Source organism: Schizosaccharomyces osmophilus, chromosome 1 (genome assembly GCF_027921745.1).
Source record: "Schizosaccharomyces osmophilus chromosome 1, complete sequence".
NCBI lineage: Eukaryota > Fungi > Ascomycota > Schizosaccharomycetes > Schizosaccharomycetales > Schizosaccharomycetaceae > Schizosaccharomyces > Schizosaccharomyces osmophilus.
In genome coordinates this window covers 226640-254637 of record NC_079238.1, presented here as the reverse complement: position 1 = coordinate 254637, position 27998 = coordinate 226640, and the positions used below count along the sequence as shown (strand labels likewise).

At 39.5% G+C, this 27998-nt stretch overlaps 12 protein-coding genes and 1 non-coding gene across 13 annotated transcripts; 7 read left to right on the top strand and 6 right to left on the bottom strand.

Annotated features, from left to right (window-relative positions):
* Window positions 1-112: 112 nt before the first annotated feature.
* Window positions 113-1819, top strand: nca2 (mitochondrial protein Nca2; the record flags this gene model as incomplete). Its single annotated transcript, XM_056178910.1, has 1 exon — window positions 113-1819. The coding sequence occupies one exon, from the start codon at window positions 113-115 to the stop codon at window positions 1817-1819; it is 1707 nt and encodes a 568-aa protein (XP_056034981.1).
* A 684-nt stretch (window positions 1820-2503) lies between these two features.
* ptk1 (fumble family pantothenate kinase) lies at window positions 2504-3860 on the top strand (the record flags this gene model as incomplete). The annotated part of the gene is made up of 3 exons (XM_056178909.1): window positions 2504-2612; window positions 2675-2763; window positions 2847-3860. The coding sequence occupies 3 exons, from the start codon at window positions 2504-2506 to the stop codon at window positions 3858-3860; spliced, it is 1212 nt and encodes a 403-aa protein (XP_056034982.1).
* A 2139-nt stretch (window positions 3861-5999) lies between these two features.
* ptr2 (plasma membrane PTR family peptide transmembrane transporter Ptr2) lies at window positions 6000-7868 on the top strand (the record flags this gene model as incomplete). Its single annotated transcript, XM_056178908.1, has 1 exon — window positions 6000-7868. One exon carries the CDS (start codon window positions 6000-6002, stop codon window positions 7866-7868), a length of 1869 nt encoding a protein of 622 aa, XP_056034983.1.
* Window positions 7869-8815: 947 nt separating this feature from the next.
* On the bottom strand, window positions 8816-10298 carry bbl1 (ER phosphatidate cytidylyltransferase Bbl1; the record flags this gene model as incomplete). Its single annotated transcript, XM_056178907.1, has 3 exons — window positions 8816-9657; window positions 9708-9847; window positions 9961-10298. 3 exons carry the CDS (start codon window positions 10296-10298, stop codon window positions 8816-8818), a joined length of 1320 nt encoding a protein of 439 aa, XP_056034818.1.
* A 615-nt stretch (window positions 10299-10913) lies between these two features.
* nup82 (nucleoporin, WD repeat Nup82) lies at window positions 10914-13304 on the bottom strand (the record flags this gene model as incomplete). The annotated part of the gene is made up of 1 exon (XM_056178906.1): window positions 10914-13304. One exon carries the CDS (start codon window positions 13302-13304, stop codon window positions 10914-10916), a length of 2391 nt encoding a protein of 796 aa, XP_056034817.1.
* A 443-nt stretch (window positions 13305-13747) lies between these two features.
* cbc2 (nuclear cap-binding complex small subunit) lies at window positions 13748-14483 on the top strand (the record flags this gene model as incomplete). The annotated part of the gene is made up of 3 exons (XM_056178905.1): window positions 13748-13957; window positions 14063-14270; window positions 14365-14483. 3 exons carry the CDS (start codon window positions 13748-13750, stop codon window positions 14481-14483), a joined length of 537 nt encoding a protein of 178 aa, XP_056034816.1.
* Window positions 14484-14740: 257 nt separating this feature from the next.
* Window positions 14741-16264, bottom strand: arh1 (mitochondrial [2Fe-2S] cluster assembly NADPH-ferredoxin reductase Arh1; the record flags this gene model as incomplete). The annotated part of the gene is made up of 2 exons (XM_056178904.1): window positions 14741-15943; window positions 16052-16264. 2 exons carry the CDS (start codon window positions 16262-16264, stop codon window positions 14741-14743), a joined length of 1416 nt encoding a protein of 471 aa, XP_056034815.1.
* Window positions 16265-18488: 2224 nt separating this feature from the next.
* On the top strand, window positions 18489-19835 carry php5 (CCAAT-binding factor complex subunit Php5; the record flags this gene model as incomplete). The annotated part of the gene is made up of 1 exon (XM_056178903.1): window positions 18489-19835. The coding sequence occupies one exon, from the start codon at window positions 18489-18491 to the stop codon at window positions 19833-19835; it is 1347 nt and encodes a 448-aa protein (XP_056034814.1).
* A 549-nt stretch (window positions 19836-20384) lies between these two features.
* snR100 lies at window positions 20385-20567 on the bottom strand. The gene has a single exon (XR_008803660.1). It is a non-coding gene; the product is annotated as a 16 small nucleolar RNA (small nucleolar RNA).
* Window positions 20568-21079: 512 nt separating this feature from the next.
* Window positions 21080-22432, top strand: lys9 (saccharopine dehydrogenase; the record flags this gene model as incomplete). Its single annotated transcript, XM_056178902.1, has 1 exon — window positions 21080-22432. The coding sequence occupies one exon, from the start codon at window positions 21080-21082 to the stop codon at window positions 22430-22432; it is 1353 nt and encodes a 450-aa protein (XP_056034813.1).
* Window positions 22433-22644: 212 nt separating this feature from the next.
* Window positions 22645-23015, bottom strand: ina17 (mitochondrial F1-FO ATP synthase peripheral stalk assembly factor Ina17; the record flags this gene model as incomplete). Its single annotated transcript, XM_056178901.1, has 3 exons — window positions 22645-22679; window positions 22720-22846; window positions 22932-23015. 3 exons carry the CDS (start codon window positions 23013-23015, stop codon window positions 22645-22647), a joined length of 246 nt encoding a protein of 81 aa, XP_056034812.1.
* Window positions 23016-23301: 286 nt separating this feature from the next.
* On the bottom strand, window positions 23302-26135 carry plt1 (phosphate (Pi) transmembrane transporter Plt1; the record flags this gene model as incomplete). The annotated part of the gene is made up of 4 exons (XM_056178900.1): window positions 23302-25801; window positions 25929-25949; window positions 26020-26064; window positions 26119-26135. 4 exons carry the CDS (start codon window positions 26133-26135, stop codon window positions 23302-23304), a joined length of 2583 nt encoding a protein of 860 aa, XP_056034811.1.
* Window positions 26136-26525: 390 nt separating this feature from the next.
* On the top strand, window positions 26526-27939 carry dph1 (diphthamide biosynthesis protein Dph1; the record flags this gene model as incomplete). The annotated part of the gene is made up of 2 exons (XM_056178899.1): window positions 26526-26720; window positions 26830-27939. The coding sequence occupies 2 exons, from the start codon at window positions 26526-26528 to the stop codon at window positions 27937-27939; spliced, it is 1305 nt and encodes a 434-aa protein (XP_056034810.1).
* Window positions 27940-27998: the final 59 nt, after the last annotated feature.

The window sequence follows — 27998 nt, the reverse complement described above, 5'->3', positions numbered from 1 at the left end:
TAAAAACCAGAAACGAAAACTCTCATTTTGTATAGTAACTCCCCTCAATTATTTAATATAGATTTATTTAAAAAATTTATGAAGCTGTAAACTGCGTTCCTGTGGATAAATTATGGAGATTTATCGGAAACACTTGAAAAATGTTTACAGTACCTTTGACGAAAGCATCTATACAAAGTCTAGCTCTCCACCGAATTCATTGGCTTTACAGGTCTTCCAGCAGCTGGACGGATCTTCAATCAGCAAGTATCAGTTACGACTTGTCATCCAGGAGATTCAAAAATTAGAAAGCAATCAACATGATTCTCTGTATTGGTCCATTTTGGGTCGATGTTCTGCAACATTACATGTCATGCTACTAAAAAAGTTATTGAATGAAACAACTGAATTGTCTGACAATATGCACTATTGGGAAACCGTGGACAGAAATTGGATTTCGCGCTTATATTATTTGATTCAGTCTTTTCCTATTCGTTTGTGGAAGGCCTTTCGGCAGTCCGTGAATTCAACACTTCGCTATCCAAACTTTTCGCAAGTGTTTCAAAAGAGCAATTTTTTCCCAAAGGTTAGCGCCGCGGATATTCATTTTTATGCTCGTGAAGTATTTATTTCTCGCACAAATGTTCTTTCACTTATACGCCATGAATATGGAAGCAATGCCAAGCATTTGCGTGTTCTACGAGATAAAAATGCATCGAAAATTGGTAGCTTAAGTAGGGCTATAATGGATGCAAGGCTTCCTCCTGAAGTTTTTGATTCCTCCGTTACCCAAGAACCTACAAAACTAGATGATCTTGTGAGCAAATGGATTGAGCGCCTGCTTACACTTCTAAATATAAGCCCAAACAAAAATCGTGCAGAAGACCTCTTGGCAATTTTTGATACGATAATAAAACCGAGTGAACAGCAATTACAGGCCAAAGAATATTATAGCCCTTCTACTTTTGAAAGGAGTTGGTTTAAAGTACTAACAGCTTTGTTGACGAGTTGGGTGACGATTCGATTCATCACGAAAAATCAACGTAATCTATTAGATTGGATAGAGTATTTATATTTGACATTGGCTGATTTTATTAATAATTGGGTCTATAAGCCTGTCTTGGGCATTTTAGATACCATAAGCAGTAATCGTGCAGACTCTCAAATCGCAGTGATTCAGACGCAAAGTTTGGATAGCGATATGAAAAGTCTTCAACGTATGGTACTAGATTTTGTGCGTGATACTTCTACATCTACCATAGACCTGGATCTCGTAAAGGCTCAAGTCCGGGAAGGAGACTTGACTCCAGTGCTGCAGGCATACGAACATGATTTAAAAGCGCCGTTAAAAACGGCTATTTCCGGAAATTTGATCCGTACCCTTTTGATTCAGTTACAAAAGACAAAGGTGGATGTTGAGGTAGCATTGAGCGGTATTGATCGATTGTTGAAGAGTCAGCAGCTCGTCTTTGCAACTGTGGGAATTACTCCTAGTATCATCTTTTGCTATGCTATGATCAAGCAGTTTCAGAAAAATGTTCTTAAAAGGAGTGTTTTATCTTTGTCGGAGCGTCGTCAACGGTTCCGCCAAGCAATGCGAGATGCGGAAAGAATTTTGCTATGTTCTGGAAAGAAGAAAACCTTGGATGACCAGAAGTATGGGTTACTTGTGTTTCAGGTCAATTCCATGGCTGAGCTATCTAAAGAGTTGGCAATTTCCAAACCAATGCAGGAAGATCTTCTTCAAGACTTGGAAGATATCCAGACAAACGCTTATGGTGTTTCTTCCCAACTCCGTGCTATTGACCGAATTTATAGATTATTTCATCCTAGCATTTAAGTTGAATCTTTTTTTGTGGAAAGTGCTTCTATAGGATTTCAATGAAGTAGCTATGAACTCATAAAACTCTTGTTTCCAATCTCTATCCCTTCTCTTCTCCCTTGCAAAAATTCTTTTTGAAAGAGAAAACCAATTTTCTTATGAAGAGCTTCCATCGTTTGAGCATGAATAAACTCTCGGATATATAAAAAGCAAAAGAACCTAGAATGATCAATGAGTTCATTCAGAAATTACAAGGACTTTTTAAATGAGATGAACTACTAACGTTTATTTTTACTGGTACTTAAAATAACATAAATTCTCGTAATACTAGACTATGTTTAGTGATTCCATGTTTCAGTGAAAAGATGGTGTAAACATTCTTGTACTTTATGAAACAAAATGATTACCGTTTCAAAAGAAATACAAGCTTTTATAGAACAATTAAGAGAATGAACTGAAGGCGCTTGATAGATAGTCTTCTTTAAAGATATGAGTTTGGTACAAACATACGACCCAACACAAGTCCCACACGTGCACACACTAGACACACACAAGTCCCATCTTTTTCTTGAACCACAGCAAAGCAGATTGAGTTCTTTTGTATTTCGAAAAGAAACATAGAGCGAAATTGATTAGAAGCAAGAAGCATTTAGGCTAATAGAACCGCTATTTTGTGTAATACCCAATAGATACCTGAACAATATGGATACAAACAAACCAGGATTACGACACAGCCAAATTAGTGAAGAAATTATAGAACAGGTTGAACGCCAATTAGCAGAACCTCCATCGTTATGGTTAAACCTGACAGGTATGATAGGAAGGATGAGCAGTTGGATTTGAACGAGGAGCGTGAGACTAACAAAAAGATAGGAGCTCAAATCCTTGAGGAGGAAGGTCAGGATAGCAAAGACATAGTTCTACCAAATAATCGCTCTCAAGTCACGCATATTGCGATTGATGTATGTGGTGTTTTCTAGAGGAAACGAGAAAATGTGAATGACGGAAAGTTTCGAAAAACAAGTACTAATGAAGGATTGTCTAGATTGGTGGTTCACTGGCAAAGATCCTTTACTATGTTCGAGACACAACATCCCCGAGTTCGTCAAGTTCAGAGGTTCATGAAAATGTATCTGATCGTGGAGGAAGATTATCGTTTGTTAAGTTTGAGACTTCTAAAATTGATGACTGCATACAACTTATGAAGCAATTAATACAGGACCACGCACGAGAATCGAGACGAAAGCCCGTTACGGTGATGGCTACGGGAGGAGGAGCGTACAAGTTTTATGATAGAATGTCAGAAGAATTGAATGTAGAGGTGATTCGTGAAGATGAGATGGAATGCTTAATTAAAGGATTAAACTACTTGGTGTCATGCATTCCAGGCGAGGTATTCATGTTAAACCCAGAGACGTGTGAGATGGCATTCGAAGAGCAATTTCATGACGAAAAGTATCCACACATGCTTGTGAATATTGGATCTGGTGTGAGTATTTTGAAAGTGACGGGACCTTCCAAGTTTGAGCGTATTGGAGGATCATCGCTGGGAGGGGGAACGCTTTGGGGGCTGCTATCCTTGCTGACGCATGCGTCGTCGTATGATGAAATGTTGGAACTCTCGAAAAAAGGAGACAACGCGGCGGTAGATATGTTGGTGGGCGACATTTATGGAGAAAATGTTGGTTATGAGCGGTTTGGACTGAAAGACAGCACGATCGCGAGTTCGTTTGGAAAAGTGTTCCGGGAAAACAAAAGACTGGACGAATTTTTACCGGAAGACATTGCTAGGTCATTGTTATTAGCGATTAGTAACAACATTGGCCAGATTGCATATTTGCATGCGCAAAAGCATAACGTCAAAAACATCTACTTTGGAGGCAGCTTTATTCGCAACCATGTACAAACGATGCATACGCTTACCTATGCCATTAAATTTTGGAGCAATCAGACGATGAACGCATATTTTTTGAGACATGAGGGTTATTTAGGGGTGTTTGGAGCTTTTTTAAAGTATGCAAGAGCTGAAAGTAATGTTCCTGTCCCCCCCATCTCGTAATATTTCTTTTCGCACTCCAGTTATTTTTCTTGGATAGATAAATCGATTTTCTCATGTTTTCTTTATGATGTACGGCATTTGCATGTGTTGGAATGTGCTCGACACGACACACTCCAAAGGAAATCCATCGAATTGTATGAGAAAAGAAAACAAGAAAAAAGGTCTCTAGACTCTTGGATCGATCATAATGATGTTGATGATAATGTTGGACGGGTTCCATGATGAATAAATATAACAAACAATTTCATTTCAGTAAAGGTGGACCAGCGTATCCATAAGCAAGCGTCCATGCTCGTCATGTCTTAGCTTTTCCTTTTTCATCCATTGCTGATCAACCATTCACGGTTTTCACTGTTTTCACCTTTTTTAAAACGATACTACACTACTAATACCACCCATTACCTCTTCTACTACTACTACTACCACTACTTACTACTACTATACCCCCATTGCTTTCCTTGTTGATCCTCGTTAGCCATCCGTACTTAAACAACATAAGGAGCTTCGCTTAAGCAAGAGCCTGGGAAACAAAGAACATTATTAAAAGCCGACACGGATCCCTGTTAAGATTATATACTTTTATATTTTATTTGTTTACATGATGTGTTTGTTTACAAGGTTTCTACACCCACCATCTTCCACTCCCGCCCTCACAACAGGTACAGTTTCCGATGCAAGATTCATAGGCAAGTCCAAGCAGAAAATGATATCTACAAAGAAATATGGATACAGATTCTCTCAATTCATCACTCAATTCATCAATGTCTTGTAAATAAACCGGGGTTTGGTTTCCATTTCATTCCTAGGACGTTTCCAACGGGGCTCAACTAAGCTAAACGTTCGTTGTCTATCGTTTCTTCCACTTTTTGTTATCATTCTTACACAACTTGGCATCATTCTTTCTATCAGCTCTTTCATTCTGCAATATCTCGGTGGTTCAATTTCAAGCAATCCATCTATTTATTCGTTTCATTACCACTCTTCTGTTCTGTTCTGTTCTGTCCTGCTCCATTCCTGACTCTACTACTGTCTACAGATAGCTGCCAAGTGCGTTTGTTTACTAAAACTAAGCTCTTCCTTAACGGCCCTGCACTGCCACCCAAACAACACGAGTCGTGCCAGCCGCTCTTTCCGGTCTTTTTCATAAGTTACGAAAGACTGTTCTACGCGATCCATATATGGTTCTGTCAACATCACGTTGATAAACTTAATCTCTATCTAATTCCTGTAGGTGGTAACAGTACCATCATCGTGAAACCTAATGGAGTATCTGGACTCCGGTAGACATATCTCATGGCATGTGTTTATTTCATTATCTGCTGATCGAAAGAACAAGGTTAATCCGGTTTCCTATGATTGGTCAAGAAGTGATTGATTGGATCGGTTCTCTCATCTCGCTTGTTTGCTTTTATTTTACGACATTTGATTGGTTAAAATTTGGCCACATGGCTACACGGCTGTACCTAATGTGCGAGATTTCTTATCTAGACAAATGGCTGTTTTTACATAGATAAAGGCGTTTTTACCACATGGATATCGCTATCGTTAAAAAGCCTGTGACTATATAACCGGGCATTCCCTCGGGATTATATCGCTCTCTTGTCCGGAACGTACCAGCAGCAAGTAGAAAATACTTTGTGACTATTATTTTCTTTTTCGTTTTTCAATTTTTCATTCTTTGATATTTAATATTTTATTCTTTCTTTGATACGAGAATCAGTCCATAATCATCTGAACCGGATTTGGAAAAAGGATTCCTTTTTCGCTTGTTTTTGTGTGCTCTAATTTCCTTGTTTTTGTTGTGTTTTAATATCTCTCGATAAAGCAGAACTGAAACATTTCCCAACATTTATTATCTAAATAATATAAAACTTATTTGTTGGCTCTTTTCTTCTTAACTTTTGTGTCTACCTATTTTTAGACGCGTAGATTCTATCTATTTTTTGTTACCCTTTTGTTACCTTTTTGAGAATCTGTGTTCTCCTATATCCATCAAACAGGTTTTCTAAGAAAGGACAATTCTATTCAATATTTAGTTAGATCTCTATCCCTCTTGTCCTTGGATTTTTGTTTTTGTAGTTTCCCTTTTTTTATTCTTCTTTTCCCTTATTCATTTTTGGTTGGTATTGTTTTCATACCATGAGCACAATTCCTCCCAACAAGGCCGTTGATGGCGCTTTTGACATTATTTCGACAAACGAATCTTACGAAAAAGATGTGAAGAAGAATCCCGAAGAAGCCACCGTCATTGCTGATGAGCAGTCCTTGTACAGCCAAGATTCCCCCGAAAAGTCCCTTTCCGATGGAATTATTATCGATGGCGAAACCTATTTTCCTCCTACGGAAGAAGAAATCCAAACACTTAGTCATGTTCCAAGTAGCATCCCTTTCTGTGCTTGGGTGATTGTCATCGTCGAACTTTGCGAACGGTTTGCTTATTATGGTTTAACTGTCCCTTTCCAAAATTACATGCAATTCGGTCCTCACGACTCCACAAAAGGTGCTTTGAGTCTTGGTCAATCTGGTGCTACTGGTCTTTCTAACTTCTTCCAATTCTGGTGCTATGTAACCCCTGTCTTTTCCGCTTTCATTGCCGATCAATTCTTGGGTCGATACAACACCATTTGGGTCAGTGCTGTTATTTATTTTGTTGGTATTCTTATCCTTACTTGTACCGCCATTCCCTCCGTCGTAAATTCTGGAAAAAGTTTAGGCGGTTTCGTTGTTTCCCTCATTATTATTGGTTTGGGTACTGGTGGCATCAAGTCAAACGTCTCTCCCTTGATGGCCGAGCAACTTCCCAAGGTTCCTCCTTATGTCAAAACGATGAAGAATGGAAACCGTGTTATTATTGATCCTACTATTACTACTTCCCGTGTTTATATGTTGTTCTATTGGGCTATTAACCTTGGATCTCTTTCTGTGCTTGCTACTACTAATTTGGAACGCAAAACTGGTTTCGTCTACTGCTACTTACTTCCCCTTTGTGTCTTTATTATTCCGTTGGCTATCCTCTTTGGTACCAAGCGTATTTACAAACACACTCCCCCTGCCGGCTCTATCTTTGTGAAAGTCTGTCAAGTTTTTTTCCTTGCCATCCAAAACAAGTTCAACTTCCAAGCAGCAAAACCCTCTTATCCCGATACAAAGGGTAAGGTCGTTCTGAAAAACAATTGGGATGATTTGTTTATTGATGAATTTCTTCGTGCTTTGCGTGCATGCAAAACTTTCCTCTTCTTCCCTATTTATTGGGTCTGTTATAATCAAATGACCAATAATTTGATTTCTCAGGCTGCTGAAATGAATACCGGTAATGTTTCAAATGACATTTTCCAAGTATTTGACTCCATTGCTCTCATTATCTTTATTCCAATTTGCGATTACGGATTGTATGTTCTCTTGCGTCACCTTCGTATTCCTTTCCGTCCTATAGCTCGTATTACCGTAGGTTTTATGTTTGCTGCTGCTTCCATGGTTTATGCTTCCGTTTTGCAAGCTAAAATTTATCAAAGAGGCCCTTGCCACAGCAACTTTACCGATGATTGTACTTTTAACTACATTAACGTTTGGATTCAAATTCCTGCTTATGTTTTAATTGCATTCTCTGAAATTTTTGCAAGTATCACTGGTTACGAATATGCTTATACGAAGGCTCCTGCTTCCATGAAATCGTTCATTACCTCTTTATTTTTGTTAACCAATGCTTTTGGCGCCATTTTGTCTATTTGCATTTCCTCTACAGCCGTCGATCCCAAGCTTACTTGGATGTATGCTGGTGTTGCCATCACTGCCTTTATTGCCGGTATCGCGTTTTTCTTCTGCTTCCGCCATTACGATAACATGGAAGACGATGAGAACAAGCTGGAATATGTTCGTGCAATGGAAGAGCAAAAGCAAGCTGTTTCCAATGAAGTCGCTGAAAGCTATAATTTTGAAAAAGTCCCTACAAATGGTAGTGCCCATGATGTTGACAAGTTCACAGCTGCTGAAGAATCTTTGAGGGCTTGAGATATCGTTTAGAAAAGCCTGAATCATGAAAAGAAAACATTTTTTTTCTGGATTGCTGTTTTCATCCATAATGTCCGTTACTGGCTTTATGCAAGTGCTTTTTGCTTTGCATATTCGACTTTGTATTTTTATTTTGATATCTCTATGTTTTTGTTTAGTTTTTATTGTTTTTGGGCATTTCAGGTTTATTGATGCTTAATTTTGCCTTGCTACCTCTAGTAAACATAACCTACAGTTTGTATCTATTCTTTCTTATAATATCGTCTGTGGGGATAGGTTTATTATTTTAGGAATATAGTCAATGAACCGAATAATAAAATTAATTAAAAAAAAAAAACGAACGCAGATATATTATTAGAACTACATAAGAAAAAGTAGAATTTTGTGAATATAAACAAAGGACGACAGAGTAGACGGTCAGGAATTGGTATGTACAAAGAAAAATTTACAAAAGAGAAAGCATTGTTTATGTAGTAGGCGTGTTCAAAACCTGCCGATTAATGAAGCTTGAATCCACGAACAGAGGCACATACAAGAGCAAACACGAGGATACGATGAAGGAAAGGCAAGGAATGCTAAGAGCGTGTGCGCGTGTGTTTGTATGTTAATAAAAACTAAAAGAACGGACAAGAAACATGGATAAAATTATTCTTAAAGTAAAATAAACCATTCAAAATTTCCCTCGGTAAGTAGAAACAAGGATTTTGCTAGTATTGATAAATATAGACAATAGTTTGAGAAAAGGGAGGAATGATAGATAATCAAACGAAAGACAGCAATCCTGCAAAGAAAAGGGAATAAACTAAGGCTTTTCAACGCATTCTATTGCATCCACAATTACTCCTTTCATTGGAGCGTATAATTTCTGAAGGGAATCATATACGCAAAAGGAACATGGCATAAAGGAGAGCACGTAAAACGAAAATATATAGCGTTGAATGTGTTCTTTAACGATTTCCTTTGAGAATCCTATTGCAAATAGCATCGGCAGTTGATTTTCCCTGGTCAACCAAATAGTTCTGAAAATCTTCTAACAGCTGCAACTGCTCAGGTGTTGTTAAGGTAGTTATAGCAGCATCCAAAATATCTGCGCTGGAAGAATTCTTTTCAGCAATAAAAGACTGAAAATACATGTAAACAAAAACACCGTTCAAAAATTGGCAGTCAACGCGATCCGTCAAACCACCATGACCGGGAATAGAATCGCCAAAATCTTTGATTTTAAAAGCTCTCTTCAAGCCGCTAGCGAAGAATCCACCAAAAGGTGCAACAAGGCTTGAGAAGGTAGCAAAGACTGACAAGTGGAAATATACGGGAGCAAAAGTTACTGCTTCGGGAATATGCAAGTATTGCACCAAGGTATTTGGTACATTGTAAGTATGTGGTACAAAAACAGAGTTGGGTGTGCAAGTTAAGCCAGTAAAGACAGAGGTGGAAAGGTCTCTACTAGGGCAAATAAAATAGTCAAATTGCATCAAAATGAAGGTAATCAAGGAACCAACAACGACTGTGCACAACCAGCCACCCAAAAACCCTTCAATTGTTTTCTTAGGAGATACCTCGATTAGAGGATGCTTACCAAACATTTTTCCACAAAGGTAAGCGAAGACATCGTTACATACGACATAGCAAACAGGAACAAAGAACCAGAAAAGCCCTTCAAAAATGTTGTTGATAATGAAATGGGCCTGTCCGACAACTAAAATAAGTGTCATATGTGTCCAGCAAAATTGAGAAAATTGAAATTTGTATTTGCCCTTTTGTAGTGAAGAGACAAATAAAACAAAACCTAGATTCACCGTTAGTTTTTTGCTTTCTTATTTCAACGCAACGCCTTACCAATAATATACAACATAAAGGAAATAAACCGATGATGGGACACAAAGGGTAGCACGTAGGAATCATTCACGAATAAATGGTGAAAGTAGGTGAATATACTTTCACCATAGGCATAATACAAGGTAGTCATTAAAAAATACCTAAAAACGGTTAGATAAATGTTCCACCCCAAGAATACAAAGCAAAGCGCAAGAACTCAATCTCATCGTCAAGGGATTTCTTCCTTGCATTCAAAAATTTCTTTCAAACTTACCAGTTGACAAACTTTGTCCAAGGCAAATCCTTTTCACGACTTGGAACACTTGCAATCGCAATCACTTCCTTATAAACGCCAATTTGAATCAAGGTAACCAGTACAACAACCCAAAAATGACCCATTGCTAACACTGAGAAAAACATCGCAATCATAATCAGTGTCCATATCGTACGCGTAATAAAATTCTGACTAGGCTTTCTAGAATTCAGTGCTTTTTTCGCTTTTGTCATTAATTCTAATTGTCCATCATTCTTCGCGGAGGGTATCAATGTTGAGGATTCTTCTTGGTTTTCCTTCTCTGCAAGCGACTTTTTCACCGATCTTTTCCGTGCCATCTTATTTTTTTACAATCTGTTTCTATTACAGTAAGATTTCGACCAGCCAAATACGTCTCCCAGCCTTTTCACTTCTGAATGCGATATTGGCAAAGTATTGAATCTGACAGACCCAAGGAACAAATTCAGAAAGCGATGTTGCGTTGGACTCCATAATAAGGAGAATAGTCAAGTGGTTTAAACCACATTGTGAAGTGCAACGATCTAATACAATACAATTGGTTTTGTATGAGTTTTTAAATTCTTGCTTGTTTTCTTGGGATAAAAGCATTGTCTTTCTTAATATCTATTCTTATTTATTTTACACCAGCGTTTTCTGATTCCCTGTTGATTTGACGATGTGATTTCGCATTCCAAGCAACATAAATATAATCACATTGTCATTGATTTCCTTTTCTGAGAAAATATTAAATTGGCAAAATTGGAAGCACCCGTTTCAGAAACAACCCGCTTCTTATGTCTTCTTTTATAGTCATCGCAAGCCTTTTGTTTTCATGCCAATAAATTATCTAGGCAATGCTTTCGTTGACTAGAGAAGCGAAGGCATATAAAATTGGGAACAAACATGGTACATTAAGAAAAGCTTTCATAACACACCACAAATGGGCTTGATTTTCAAATTTTTTTTTGCAGCGAGACGACTTTTGCCTTCATAATTTGAATCAACTTGTTTTGCTGAGCTAATAATTGCTTCAGTTGATCCAAAGCAATAGGTTCTATTGAAGATGAACGAACAGAGGATTTGGAAAGCATCATTTTTGATTGCATGCTTCCATTATGTAGAAGTGGCTTTATACTATGAAGTTTTCTTTCAATACCCCTTTCACCCAATATGCGCTCACGATAACGTTCTATTTCCTTCACAAATGTCTTCTCCTGATCACTCAAGTCAGGTGAATGGATATTCATGTACCGTTGTAATACCACATCCGTACGTCCTTCACATTGCACGGCGTGATTTTCAAGCTCAGCGAACTGTTCAAGAAGCCAATCTTTTTGTAACGCATGGGTAGATCGTTTCTCAAGCTTCGATATATGATCGCGTTGACGTAAAAATTCTTCTTTTTGAAGACCTAAACGATAGTGCAATGCCAAAATACCTTGGTGAATTAATTCCAAATGCTCACGCATGCGGCTTACAGCAGTACCAAGAAAACGGAGAGAATACGATGACACCGCGAGCTTTCCGCCAAGTTCAGGCGGAACAATGAGCCGCTCTGGAGAAGTTTGAATGTAAGGATTTTCAAATGGTGATTGCACAAGGAGTGACTGATACATAAGGTTCCGAGAATTTTTGTCACCATTCAAACTAATTTGAAATGATTCTGCCAAGTCTTCATTCTTTAAGTCCTTGTCTATAATTGGCATGTCCAGGTACTCGGATTCGTCTATCACTGTTATCTGACGGTGTTTGGTCAAACAAAGAAATGCACTTCCTAAGGAAGGATGCTTTATTTGTGTACAACCAGTAACTGGATCTGGTGATGTGTTTAAAGGGTTAGTATTCACCCGTTCAACCACTTCTGTAGAATCAGGAATGGACGACAGGATATCCAACAATTCCTTTTTCTCTTTAGCATTCTTGAAATCTGATTTGTTTTCGTATAGCAAACGTAAATCTCTAACCCACCGTTCCACGTTGACCGCATGAGCGCCGTTTGCATGGTAAACCGTAAAATTAAAAGGCGAAAAATTATCGTAGTGTAGAGCAGTGTAATCTGTTTTTGTGGTGAAAGGCCTAAGCGTGTGAATAGGGGAAAGAACGAGAGCTTTGGAGGGTTCGTTACAATGAGAAGGTAAAGACCATTTCCCAGATATTTTTGAAGGAGACAAGAAAAGATCAATTTGGCCAGAGGAACTTGCAACCACTATCACATCTATGACTGGTGTTCCAAGGGAAGCAATATCACAACAGTCGTCTGAGAAGTCATCACCGACAAGGGGTTGGATTAAGAAGGGTCCTTGTAATGCCGGCAAGAGTGTAAAATCATCGGGACGCTGAAGAGCAAAAACATTAGAAAAATTAGAAAACTCATTGCTATCTTCTAACGAAAACCCACTTCGAGAATTAAGTTCAGAAGAGAGTGCTGCGTCTCCAACCAGCTTTGTAAGCCAGCGTAAAAGTTGTTGAGCATTCTCTGAATCCACATAGCTCCGATGATGTTCGGCGATTTCGGATGACAATTGTTGAAGCATTGTGCGTGAGATGATTGCATTTGCTGGCATAACAGGACAAAGAGCGTAAACGTCTCCACTAACCGTCAAAATATACACAAGAAAAGCGCCCCAACCGCGTGAAGAATGGTTGAATGTAAAAGAAACAGGGATATGTTCTTCCGCATCAACATCGAAAGCATTGGATGGTTTTTCGTTGAAAGAAAGAGGAATTGTGTAGTCAGGGTTTAGATAACCATTCTCAACTTCATATAAAGTTAATTGTGTTTCATTCAGTATGACCAAAGATCGACCCGATCTACCCAAAGGATGGAATCTTGCGCAAATTACCGGAAAATTTAAATTGATGATCCCAGCATAATAAATAGGTGTTTCTGACGAATTGGCCGACTGACCTTGAAAACCTCTAAAACTTAACGAGCCGGCGCCGCCAAATATTCCAGAGCCATTATTGGAAGATTGATTGAAAGAGAAAGAAGAAGGAGAAGAAGACTTTGGTTCAGCTTTAGAGCGTAATCCCAAGACAACTATTTTCGACTTTCCAACAACAGCCAAGTACTTTCCGTTAGGGCTTATGACAAGCTGAAAGATTGTAAAATTCAATTCAGGATGTGTTAATTTGGTAAAAGAGGTCGCTTCCGATCCTCCTTTGTTTTGTTTTACTTGTTCACAATCCACAAGTCGTACTTCATTACCCACTGCAACATACAACTTGGTATCAAAAGCACACACTTGCTTCGGCAAAGGTTCCCAGTCATCTGTAGCTACATGAATGCTTTTAAATGCAGGATGTTTCTCCAAAAAATCCGTCCATGAAAGATGCTGCAACATGTTCGGTGTCCAACATCCTGCTCGACGTACTTTTTGACAAAACCAAATAGAGTAAAATACCACACTCAGTATATGCATACTGTGCTTTGTTGCGTTGCTGTAATCAATAAACAAAAACCGGAAATTTTTGAAAGTTTAAAAAAAAAAAACAAAAGGGACGAACAAAATCTATGTGGACATGATCATAAAGATAGAACGCAATTAATGAAGGACAGAAAATTTAGCCGATGTTCGAGGTACTATTTGATGGACTTGGTTCAAATGGTGACATTGTTCACAGTTTAGCAGATTTTCAACCAAGCTGTATTACTATTCTATTGGCTAAGTTGTATTTCATTTACAACTTTGAATAGATTTTGTATAACCCAGATCGTTGAAGTTTTCGTCGAAAGTTGTTTCGCTGCTTGCCCTCAGAAAGCACCTACATCAAGGCATTTGGGGAGATGGCATCAATCGCGCATTTAGACGCTCTTTCTCCGTATCTTTTACGTCGTTTTAGAAATAATACTTCTGCTTTAGATAATGTCAAAAAGAGTTGCTGCGTCTATGTTGGAAATTTATCATTTTACACTTCAGAAGAACAAATCTACACGCTCTTCTCAAAATGCGGTGAAGTTCGAAGAATCATAATGGGTGTGGATCGGTTTGCAAAGGTACGTACAACATATGAATAGAATCAAAAGACCATAAAGTAGCATTGGAGAGCTACGTACTGTTTTTCGTGGGGAACAAATTTGTACTAATACTGTCGTCCGTAGACCCCCTGTGGCTTTTGCTTTGTTGAATATTATAAAAATGAGGATGCTCTTGATTGCTTGAAATATATATCTGGTACAACCTTGGATGAGCGCATCATTCGAGCTGACTTGGATCCTGGTTACGAGGAAGGACGACAATATGGACGTGGTGCTTCCGGTGGACAAGTGCGTGATGAAATGCGAGAGGAATTTGATTCTGGTCGTGGTGGTATGTAAATGATATTTCCCCTTTCTGCTGTGCTGTTGCAGTAATTTCTCTTTTCTTTTTTGCTCTAGGCTACGTACTAATTCTATGGTTTTAGGATATGGAAAATTACACCAGACCCCTGACAGTCGGACACTAGCAAATTATTCCTCCATTTCTTCTGCTCCGGTGGGATCTTCTTTGGAACTACAAAGCAATCCCAGATATCACAGGTAAAGGAGTAGACGAATTATATGGTATACAACCACGAGGTTTTATTATTTTCTTGGATAACGAAAAAAAGATGAATTCTTTGCATTCGTCCATAGGCCTTGGAAATTTATAATGATAAAGAGCAACACTATGAATGCCAAAAATGTCAAACTAGTAAAAGTTCAATGGGAATGGAAGAAGAGATATTGTAGAATACGCATTCATTTCATTTCATTTCATTTAATACATCGTTTAGTTAAGAATTGGTATAGAAAGGTCCGTTATTTGTGTAAAACACGTAGAGCATCATCCCACGTTCGAAACTTTTCACTAACAGACTCATGCTGCAAACCATTTTCAATTTCGTGATTTTTAATAGCTTCCCAATCTTTCCATGTAACCACTGGAGTTTTCACAATGGGTCGGATACCGTCCCAACCGGCTTTTGTGCCTTTTAAGAAAGGCTCTCGCGCAAGCCAGTCTTTGTACAGTTTATCAGCGGTAGAAAATGAATCCATCATCGTGGAAGCAATCACACCTACCGGACCATTCTTCACCCAGCCGCTGGCGTACATACCAGGACCGATGTGTCCATCATCATTGAGTATGACTCCACGAGTCATGTCAAAAGGAATACCAAGTTCTTGCATACCAGGTATGGGAACACTCTTGTATCCTATGCTTCGGACGACAGCTTGAGCGGGAATTTCGACGAAATCACTTGAAGAAGTCGTGTCATTGCGGACGGTCTCGGTCTTTTGAAACCTGACTTTTTCGACCTGGCCATTTCGACCCAGAATTTCAACAGGCGTAAGACCAAACTCAAGCCCCCAAAAGTTTGATGGATTTTTCTGAGAGGGGGAGGTGGGAGGATTTTGCTGAGCGGCTTGGATCTTGGATTGTATAAGTTTGATCAAGCGCTTACGAGCACGATCGAAAGTACTGAGAGCCTCTTCTGAGAGGAATTGAAGAGAGGAGGTATACTCTGGAGCTAAAAACGTGGCAGAGGAAAGAGAGAAAAGCTCACGAAGCTCCTTTATAGTGAAGGAAACAGATGACAGGTCTCTTCGACCAACGATGTGCAATCGCTGAAGGGTACTTTCGCAAAGCTGCTGCAAAAAGAGGGGATTGATATCGGTCGGAGATAGTTGTTCGGGTTTGCTAAGCATAATTCTGGCAATATCGAGAGAAACATTACCTTGACCGATGACGACGAGATCTTTGAGACGGGAAAGAGACAGTCCAACATTTTGATGCCGAGGATCGCTATTGTACCAGCCGACTACTTGGCGAGCGCTGTAGACACCGCGTAGGTGTTCACCGGGAATATTGAGGAGTTTATCGGATGGTGCGCCATAAGCATACACAAGAGCGTCGTAATGTTGGGAAAGGGTAGAGAGAGGAAGATCTTTGCCGACATGAATATTTCCCAGAAAACGAAACTGATTGTTGTTTGCGATTTCAGTAAACTTATGTTCCACTTGCTAGATGCAAATAGTTAGTATGTGAAAGAAGGAAAGCAAACTGTGTGGACCGTAGTCAGATAAAAACTATGTTGAAAAAAACAGAAAATAAAAGGACAACTATCATACCTTGACTTCAGGATGGTCGGGAGCCACACCGTACCGGACCAAGCCAAATGGGACGGGGGTTGCCTCGTACATATCGATCTTAATAGAGGGATCATTCCGAAAGAGCCGATGGGCTGTATAGAAAGCCGCTGGACCAGAGCCTAAAATGCCTACAACTGGACTTGAAGGCTGTGTGGAGTACCGACGAACCAAGGGCAACCATATCTTGGACATGGTGGAGCAGAATAAGCGAACAAAAAGACAAGAGGAGCGACAATGCTGTGTCTTTGAAAAAAATCCAGGAAGGATTCAAGGAATGAACGCAGAAATCGGTTCAGTCAAAAGAAATCGCCCAAAGTACCGACGGAGCTTGTACTGACAAATACTGACAAAAAAAAAACAAAGAAAATGAAATTCCAAGGAAATAAAAGCCAGTCAACAAAACAAAAGCAATGGATGTATCTATTTACGCCGCTTTCGAGAGATTTCTGTTCTCACCACAAGAAATAGAAAGAAAGCTGCCAACGACGTTAGGAAACCAAAACAAGAAGAAAGAAATCCTTTATTGAAAAGACTAGAAAAGAAGAATGCTACTACTAGTTTTTTGCTTATTTACTATTTTCAAAGCATACCAAGTCAAGTCCCAAGGAACCTCTTTGTAATAGTTGATGTATGTTAACTATATGAATACAAGGGAAAGTGAGCTTTTTACGTACTGACATGCCTACAACGAGGTATGAAAGAGTCAAAAAAGGAAAAGCAAAAACTCGAGATTTTTCTAGCTGGGAAAACGAACTGGATACCGTGTACTTGTTCAGAGACTATAATTGATGATGATGGAAATACTGGAAAAGGATGCTGACAGTGTCAAGAAGGAATATGCTTTCTCTCCATAAATACCATTTCCAGACCAATTGGTTTCATAAAAGCAGCAGTCCATTCACGAGAAAGCCAATGTAAAACAAAGAATCAATAATATTTGTGGTTTTTCTATGGATGCCCATTTGAGGATAGGCTAGAAGCGAACGATGCATCTCCTTTTCCCTTTTATGTTCGAGCAGACTTACAAGGAAGCATTGACAAGCAAAGAAGTCTACTACGAAGAAGAAGCTACTGGCAATGATCCGTCCTTTCTTTTCATTTCCATTTCCATTTTCATTTTCAACTCAATTCTTTTTGCTTTTTACAGGATCCTCGTGGCAGTTCTGGAAGAGCAGCGTGAAACGAATTTTGATACCATCTTTAGTCCTTTCCGATTCATTCCATTCCATTCCAATCTCGTCCTCATCCTGCCTTTCCCGATTCATTTCAATTCTCTTACCTAGGATTTTACTGTTTTTTATTTTCTTGTCCCAGATCCCTCTTTATAACAAGTTTATATCTGATCCCTCGATGTAATTATACAAGAATACAAGTATTATTAATGTTACGATAGCCACGATTCCTCCACGTCTGTCTGTACCTTGTTACTACGGTGAACTATCAGGAACAGCCAACCACCTTCTCTTAGCCACTAATATAAGCATCTTAACGATTTTCGTTAAATAAAGCCAGACTCAAGAAAACCAGTATTTTGGAAGTCTCTGAGAACGTAAATTTAGTTGGATTTGATATTTCAAGGTTGTTTGTCTGGAAAAGAAACGTATTTCGTGACAGCTGTTGGATCCGTGAATGTTTGACTCTTGAGACGAAACAACTCCTCCTAAAAACGGTTTTCTACGAAGTTTGTTTCCGATAGCATCTTCCGCCTACTTGTTTCTCGTATCCACTTTGTCCGTGAAAAAAAGCGAGCCGATCGGCTCCTTCTACTGAACCGTTCCTACAAGTCGGGAAGTATTTCAACTTTCAGTACTCTCTTGTTTGTGCTTGGACGTGGTTGCTTTGCTTCCTTAATCTATCCCATTCAAGCTTGGCTTTTCTTAATATAGATTGCCTTTTTTTGTTTTTTCTTTTTCGACCTTTACTTCCAAAACGGTTGCTGTTTTCTCTTAATTTGCTAATTTGCGATTTACGTCCACTCTTGGATTGCCATCTTGATTGCCTTTTTTTTTACTATCGTAGCATTTCGAGTAATTTTTTAGGAAAGATATAGAGCCATTAAATTGTATGCTCGACTACCTATTGGGATTTGGGATCTTTAAAAGCATTATTTAAAGTCTTGTGTACGTTTGTTTCTTTATCTACTTTTTTTTTTTCCCATCAGGTTTGCTTTGTATAGCGGGCTTTGACAGTGGTTTCCATCTGTGGTTATTTTTTTCCAATTCATTCTTCAGTTTATTGCATTTCATTTTTCCTTTTTTGATTGTGGGTTTTCTAAAAAACTCTTCTCCCACTTAATTAGAATTGATCTTGGTCTAAAATTTGAATCGTTTGCGATTTCTCCCCCTTTTCTTATATTCGTTTGAGCGTTCTTGACTTTACATCGTTTATACTTTTGTTCGATAATTCTATCTTCCTCATGAATTCCATTCCAGACTCTTACTCACTAAAACAAGACTTTCCCGATACTTTGGGTGATTTTGTCGACCCTTCTCACCCTCAAATGCGGGTGAACTATAATCATCCCTCAGCATCGGCGTCTGTATCTTCGGTCCCTCCTGCCCAGCCTGCTCCTACTGCTTCTGGCCCAGACGTTAATCCATCCACTGTAAATCCATATATTCAAAATCCACCTCTAGACATTTCAAGTCCTTTCGACAATGTCACACAGGGATTAACGGGCGCTGATGCAGAAGCTCTCGCTGAGTATTGGCAGAAAACCATTGATACTCTGGAAAACAACGACCAGGCCGTCAAAACATTGCATCTTCCTTTGGCCCGTATCAAAAAGGTAATGAAAACCGACGAAGATGTCCGAAACAAAATGATTTCCGCCGAAGCTCCTTTCCTTTTTGCCAAAGGAAGCGAAGTTTTTGTTACTGAACTCACAATGCGTGCTTGGCTACTCGCAAAGAAGAACCAACGACGAACTCTTCAGCGATCTGATATTGCCAACGCCATCTCCAAATCCGAAATGTATGACTTCTTAATTGACATTATATCTAAAGATAATATTTCCCCCGCTCCTTCAGTGTCTCAGTCTCAAGTTATTAATCAGTCTGCCGCAATTCCTCCTGCCCCTGTCTCTGGAATCCCCTCATATCCTGGACAATCGGGAATGCCTTCTCAGTCGATAGGTTATCCTATGGGGTCTGGAGGAGTTCAGCCTGCATACTCTTCTCAAGTAGCAGCTGCTAACCAACGAGCCATGCACTACGGCTCTCATCCTGCTTCTGGGTATTTGCCAGTACAAGAAATGGAACAATCTCTCATGTTTAAACAGCCAGGCATAGGCCCTGATTATCAACATATGCAAATGCCTGACGCTCCTATGAACATGGCTTCTGTAAATCCTCCACGTCCCGTCATGGTCGCTCCGTATATGGCTGAGCACCTGTATCGATATCCTCCTACTCATTTAGAATCCGGAACATCTGCTTTCCGGTTTCCTTCGGGCATGAGGTATCAGCAAATGGGTCCTCCTATACAAGGTTTACAAAGAGAAAACATGGGACCTTCTCAATTACACGAGCATCCAGCCTATGCACAACCTCCTCATCAGTCTTCTCCGCCACAACAGTATGAATCTCAACCTCCTCAACAGACACAACCACAACAACATCAGCAACCCCAACAAAGATTCTACCCTCAACCCAATCCGATGTATTACCAATCGCATCAACCTCAAGGTCTTCACAATCCCAATGCTGTTCCCTATCGAACTCAACCGCATCCCATGTCACGCTATTCTCAACAAAACCAGTAACTACTTTCTAACAAAATTTTCTAAAAAGTTCTTTTTATTTAATTCCTTGGGAATCTTATTTCTTTTCCTTTTCCTAAACAACAAACATTCGAATTTGCTATATGCGGAAACATCTCTGACAGTGATTGTTTCCGAACTTCTTAAACTCTATAATATTCTTGTTACAGAGTGTTGTTTACAAAAAGTAGGTACTCCTTATTACTTAGAAAGACATGGATTCCACACGACACTTCTAATTATTATCTTTTTGTCTATTTTAACTTGTTCTATCCTTAATAAACCATATCTTCGTAGAGACTTGAGTGTTATTTTAATAGCTAAAAGTTACCTTCCTATTTCTTTTGTTTACAACTTCTTTATTGGGTTTCTTCCTCCCAAAATTTTAGGCTACCATTCATGCCCTTCTTCAAAGCTAACGAAGAAATCACCTATTCCAGCAGACTTGCACACACTCGCACAAGATACAAAAACCATCTACGCAGACTCAAATTGAAAAACAATAAACACCATAAGAACTTCGATTATCATTACTATCGTCTAAACGGCTACAAACATTTAGGCCCTTAAGCAAAACGAAATTCAAAAGAACATCTAAGACTTGCTCAAAGGCCACCAACCATGGCCACTGGAACTCGAGGTAATGAGACCAGCGGTGCATGGCAGCTTACTCTACTCCTGCACCAGAACTACACCGTTGATTAATGAGCAACGGGTAGGCAGAAAGAGGAGATATTTTTGCTGAAATCTGCAAACTGTTTCAGTTATTCAAAGTAACAGCAAATTGCACCTAGAAGATTTATAAACAGCGATTTCTACTATCATTCAACTAAAAAGACTTCTGTCTAATAACCCGCAAGCTGCAACATTACTGTTGCTTTTGAAAACACTTGTCCTCGCATCAAATTGTTCACTTTACAACCTCTGCAAAATTGACAATTTGAGGAATGTAAAGTCGTTGAAACTTTCACCGCTATTTAAATGTTGGTTTACAAACCGTGACTGTTTTTGTTTTGTTGAGAATTTTTCACAAATACAATCAATCGCAACGATCTCGATTTGTGAATTATCGAAGGATCTAGATATCTAAATTCCTATTTCTATATTCTTAACTATCCAATATCGATCCTTTTGCATAGTCTGTATTTATATATAGATAGAGAATTGAACTCCTTGAATCTCATCAATTTGTCAAACTAAACAAAACGTGCATTTGCCGACTTAATAAGTTCTAAAAGAATTTCAAAATGCCTTCTATTTTACTTCTTGGTTCTGGCTTTGTTGCATTGCCAACATTGGAATACTTGGCTCGTCGCGAGGAAAATACTGTAACTGTTGCATGCAGAACCCTTTCTAAGGCTGAAGCCTTGATTAAAGGTGTTCCCAATTCTAAAGCTATTGCTTTGGACGTTGGTGACGAGGTTGCTTTAGAAAAGGCTGTATCTCAACACGATCTTACTATTAGTTTGATCCCCTATACCTACCATGCTGCTGTTATGAAAGCTGCCATCAAGCATGGCAAACACGTCTGCACTACCAGCTACGTGAATCCCTACATGGCTGAATTAGAAGAATCAGCTAAGAAGGCTGGCTCTATTTGCATGAATGAAATCGGTGTCGATCCCGGTGTTGATCATTTATATGCCATCAAGACCATTGAAGAAGTTCACAATGAGGGCGGCAAGATCAAGTCTTTCGTGTCTTACTGTGGTGGTCTTCCTGCCCCTGAAGACTCTAATAACCCTTTGGGCTACAAGTTCTCTTGGTCTTCCCGTGGTGTCTTGTTGGCCCTTCGTAATTCTGCTAAGTTCTATGAAGGCGGTAAGATTGTCAACATTGAAGGTAAGGACTTGATGGAAACTGCCAAGCCCTACTTCATCTACCCTGGTTATGCCTTCGTTTGCTATCCTAACCGTGACTCTACTGTTTTCAAGGAGCGCTACCAAATTCCCGAAGCCGAAACCATCATTCGTGGTACTTTGCGTTACCAAGGCTTCCCTGAATTCATTCACTGCTTGGTCGACCTCGGCTTTTTGGATGATAGCGCCCGTGAGTACTTAGACCCCAACGGTACCGCCTTGCCCTGGAAGGAAGCCACCGCTCGTGTTATCAATGCTGCTTCCTCCTCCGAAGCTGATTTGGTCAAAGCCATCTCTTCTGCTCACCAATTCAAGGATTCCGATGACAAGAAGCGTATCATCAATGGTCTCAAGTGGCTCGGTATGTTTTCCGGAAAGACTGTCACTCCTCGTGGAAATCCTTTGGACACTTTGTGTGCCACTTTAGAGGAACTCATGCAATATGAAGAAGGCGAGCGTGATATGCTTATTTTGCAACACAAGTTTGAGGTAGAAACTAAGGAAGGTAAGCCACAAACTCGTACTTGCACCCTTCTTGATTATGGTGTTCCTGGTGGCTACACTTCTATGGCTAAACTTGTCGGTATTCCATGTGGTGTCGCTTCTCAACAAATCCTTGACGGTGTTATCAACACTCCTGGTGTTTTGGCTCCTAATGATATGTCACTTTGCACCCCTTTGATTGATGAACTTGCCAAGGAAGGCATTGTGATTCACGAGGAAGTCATCGATCAAGAATAAATGATCTTTGGCTAAATTAATGTGCTATCACCGCTCTTACTTTTATGTTTAATAGTTTTACTACTTCGTTAAATAGATCTGCCGTATGGTTTGATTGAACAGATAGTCCATCATCACTATAATGTGAAATGTATTGTAACTCTTGAAGCTGTAACGAAAAGCATATACACTGGAGTTGTTCATTATTTCGTACATATACAAAGACTATGCCACTATTTCAAACTGGCTGCCAATGCCTCCAATTCGGCTACATATGGTTATTTATAAATAGATTAGAATGTGCATACCTTTTTTCTCAGCTTCTTCCTCATTGGAATTCATCTTCCACCAGAAAAGATCAAGCCCGTAATATGTAGCCAAGGCAAACAACATGACTTTTCCTAATGGCCGTGCATAATTTTTATAAAACATGATCTAAATATTTGTTAGTTTTAGCTCTAACACGACGGATATAAATTCCTCTGAGTTGACTTCACAATATGAACCATAAAATACATACGTGTGGAGAAGGCTGTTGAGTTTGACTGTATAATCTTCTTTGAATAAGAAGAGGTTTTTGATATCCTCCCTTGAAAAATACCATTCTTGTAAACTGGTTGCTTTGTCGAAGATTTCTCTGGTGAGTTAGCTTGGTGAACGTTGGTACCAAAAGAGATAATCACTTAAGCACATGAATCAAACTAGCTAATAGATTCTCATGATTCCAATGTTATGTTAATAATAGATGTTGTATACTTCGCTGAAAAAACTATTCGATTACCAATGACTGAGCAGTTGCAAAAGATGCAAAAGTTCTATTAACCTCACAATATCTGCTACCTACATAAATTTCTAATTCAAAACTTAATTAGAATAAACATAAGGCTGATCTAAAATCCCAATACCCGCATGATAGTAGTTCCTATTATGAGCAAAGCAATAAATGATATTATAGTAGCTGGGATTCCAGCCTTTAGGAAATCAGAAACCTTTAAATAACGTTTTCCCATTTCATTTTCCATCATAATGGCCGTCATATTAGGGAACCCGCTAGTCGGTAATGCCATTGCAATGCTGCACATTAAACCACAAGCCATCACAAAAATACGAGGATGAGGGTCAGCTAACCGGCTACCAACTTCGTGAATGACTGGTAAAACAATCATGGCAGCCACCATATGTGAAACAAACGTAGCTACTACCAATGTTAGCAATGAAAAGACCAACAATACCTTGAATGTGTCCAAGGACGACACAGCATTTCCGATATTGATAGCTATTAACTCCAAAAGTCCAGACGATGACACAGTTTTGCCCAAAGCGACACCTCCCATTGCTAACACGATAACAGTCCATAGAAAATTGTTAAAATCCTCTTTCGTTAGGAGACCCGTACCAAAAAAAACAATAATAGGTATTAAAGCAATTACGCCCATGTCTCCAAAAATCTCATCGTACCGTCGTTCAAAACACCAAAGTATAATCGTTATAATAGTTACGAAAGAGATGAACCATTGTGTTTTGGTAAACTTGTCTCTGCTTGGACGAATCTTGGCCAATACAACGCGCTCTGAAGAAGAAGACAGAAACAACAAGAACAGCCAAACGCCCAAGACACACACAATACAAACCGGTATGGAAACCGCAAACCATTCGCCCCAACCGGGTGAAGGATCCATGTTTTGCAGCGCAATAATATTTTGAGGAGAGGCAATAGGAGAAGCCATACCTCCAATATTTGATGCAAGGGCAATGCCGATAAGTAATGTTTTTGCAAATTCAGAATCAGCTGGAAGATTCCTTAGAAGGGGTTGTATGATGGAGAAACAAAGGATAGGAGCTGCAACATTGCTAATCCACATGCTAGCAAACATAGCGACAACCATATTCATCAATAATACATTTCTTGGTTTTTGACCAGCATGGGCAAGGATAGAAGTAGCGAGCCGTTTTGCAATCTGGTACTTGCTCAGTGCTCCAGCAATCGTAAAACCTCCCAAGAGCAATACGATTGTTGGATTCCACATGGAAGCAAAAATGACTTTTGTTGATTCCTTCCCCGGTAAAGGTGAACCATCCTCAGCACGTAAAATTCGTAGAAAAGCGGTAAGGAAGGGGACAAGGAAAGACGTAACGAATAGAGGAATAGCCTCTGTGGCCCACAGGAGGGAAACCAGCACAAGGAGTGCCATGCAATTATTTTGTTCTTTATTATCAATTATCGGGTACATTAAGATAGCAATAAATAAGGAAAATATGACAGCAATAGTGAGGAGTGTGGAATTCAGAAAGAACCTTCGAATTTTTAAATCTCCAAATCTACTGCGAAAGATTATGTATTTGGAAGCAAAAGGGTCTTTGTCGTTGACCCCTCCAACTACTGACGGAAGACCGGAGAGGCGTGCAGCCTCAGTTCTACGCTCTATTGCAATCATTTCTCTCCAAACGGTATTTCGTTCCCAAGCAACGTATTCACGCAGATGGCTCCGGAGGCGTCGGATAGCAACAAATGTATAGCCTCGACAACACAAGTTGGCGTACCATTCAGTCACTTTATTTAGACGCGTTGTCAATGAATCACGAACCTCAGGGCGGAATGGGTACACTTCGTTTACGTAGCGCATATAAGGCTCACGCATACTACTCCCAAGGGTCTTGTCATACTTTTTAAGAATCTTTGAAAAACCTGTCCAGTTGAGTTGCACATAGGACATGAGATCATGGATGGAGATGTACAGCTGAGTGATTTTCCGCTTCATAGACACAAAGTTTTCGTATGCCATGATATCAGAGGGATATTGTTCAACCAGCAAACGGTGGTGATTGTCTGTATCTTCCTCTTCTTCCTCTTCCTCTTCTTCATCATCATCATCTTCGTCCTCTTCGTCCTCAGGGGCCCCAACAGAAATACCATTGTGAAGAGTTGGATCTGAATGTTCAGATTTCAAAATGGCTGTAGATTCTGCTCGAGATACTGCCGGATTACTAAGGTTTCCCTCGCTGCCGGTAGCACCGTTTATATACACTCGGTGATTAGAGGCGGTAGATGTTGGCACGTCTTGACTAATGGTGGAGTCACGAAGATTTCGACGATTTTTGGTATCCTTTTTGAACCGTATAGCGCTCCGAACTCCATCTCCACTGCTGGTTTGCTTTCCAAAGCCATACTCCAATGCATAATTGTCATACTCAATCCCGAGCTTTTCAAAGGTCTCTTCGATTTCTCGTTCCTTCGGACCATAAAAATTTACTATTCCATCAAGCTCTTTGTTGAGGCTTGAACGAAATCGCTCATCCGGCGATGATTGTGCTTGATGATTTAAGAGTCCCGTTTCTTCGTCCACCCTTCCTAACGGAAACTCCACTTGCTCATGTTCCAGAGCATAGATACTTTCCACAACGTTAGCTTATACATACTCACTTTTGCCCATGAGGTACATCACAGAATGGAATTGAGACCTGGAATTTGTAACACAAGCTCTAGCGCCGTAATTTCAAGCTCTTCCTTATTACTTACAGTTTCTTTAAATTAGAATAACTATTTCCTCAAGTCTGCATTAGCAAATTTGTCGCGAATTCGGCTTCTCTTATTTCGTATTCAAACATACGCTATATAGCTTTCCGACCATTCCGGAACGGCATTGAATTGAAGACTAAACAACATATATTAGCAACTGTCAACCACTTCTCGCTTTTCACTTCTATACCTGTGACTAAACTTCATTGAAAGACAGTTCTTGCATTCCAAACACGAAAAAAGAATGCTACTTCAGATGTTCAGTAAAACTGTCACAAAAATCCCAATTACAATGGAAATTCAAAACCTTTTTTAAACACGTTTATATATGCGAACTGTTGTTGCATCAAACTTTTGTCCCAGGTAGGACAGGATCCTCGTATAGTGAGCCCATACGCAATACACAAAATCCGCAAGAGTAGAAACGGTGGCCTTTATTTACCAACTTAGCAAATACAAGCAATTGCTTGCTTGAATTGGATTTAAGTCTGTTGAAAAATCTGGATAAAGACAATTATTCTATAAGGATTTGAGTTTGAAAAGGAATTTTTCATTTTGCTGTAAGAAAATCTGAAACCCGACTTTATAGAAAACACGATGGCTGAAGTGAAAAAAGTCCCAAGAAAGAGGTTTGTTGGAAAAAACGCTAAGAAAGACAATGTATCTGGGTCCTCGAGGGATGTAGAGGACACACAGGTGGTCAATACACGCGTTAAAAGTTCAGGACGAATGGCAACACGGATTCCTGAGGAAGTTTTGAATGATAAAGGCATAAATGAAGCAGTGAAATTGGTATGTTGGTATATATGTTCATGGATTAATGATCATTGATGAATTTGGATTATATAGAAGAGCGACATATGAGAAAAAAAGTTTTGACACAAACTAACAAGATATGTAGCTTCCTGAAAACTATAACTTTGAAGTACATAAAACCATTTGGCATATTCGCATGAGAAAAGCAAAGCGCGTGGCTTTGCAGCTTCCAGAAGGGTTATTGATGTTTGGCTGTATCTTGTCTGACATATTCGAACAGTTTTGCCAGGTGGAAACGATAGTTATGGGAGACGTCACTTATGGTGCCTGCTGTATTGATGATTTTACAGCTAGAGCTCTTGGATGTGATTTCTTGGTTCATTATGGTCACTCTTGTCTTGTACCCGTAGATCAGACACCTATCAAGGTATTGTATGTGTTTGTTGACATTAAAGTTGATTTAGGCCACATTATCGCATCTTTAAAACAGAATCTTTCTTCAAAGTCCAGATTGGCTCTGGTGGGTACAATTCAATTCGTTGGTTCTTTAAATACAATTAAAGAAGAGCTGGAGAAAGTAGAGGAAGATGGTAAGGGTGGATTCCATTCAGTTATTCCCCAAGCCAAGCCTTTGTCCCCCGGTGAAGCTCTCGGATGTACTTCTCCATATATTGACAGAAATTTGGTGGATGCTGTCGTTTACATCGGTGATGGTCGATTCCATTTGGAATCTGTCATGATTGCAAACCCTGGACTGCCTGCGTATCGTTACGACCCCTATTCACATGTTTTAACAATAGAGTCGTATGCTCATGAAGAAATGAAAGAAATCCGGCACTCCGCGATTGAGAAAGCCAGAAGTGCAAAGAAGTTTGGTTTAATTCAGGGCACCCTTGGTAGACAAGGATCGCCGAAAGTTTTGGATAATTTGAAAGAAACTTTGAAAAAGAGCAATAAGGAATTCGTAACTGTATTAATGTCTGAAATTTTTCCAGATCGTCTAGCCCAGTTTACAGATGTGGATGCTTGGGTTCAAGTCGCTTGCCCGCGATTGTCCATTGATTGGGGTTATGCTTTTCCAGCACCACTTTTGACTCCATACGAAGCTTCTGTCGCTTTTCAAGCTGCACCGTGGCGTGAAGTCTATCCCATGGACTTTTATGCAACGAATTCACTAGGCAATTGGACCCCCAACAACCCTGAAAACCGGCCGTTGCCGCCCAGAAGAAAAGCTGAGCGTGCTGCTGCTGCTTAGAAAAGTACTACTTTAGATATAAGGAACATAGGATCGACATGGATGAAATCAGGTCTGCA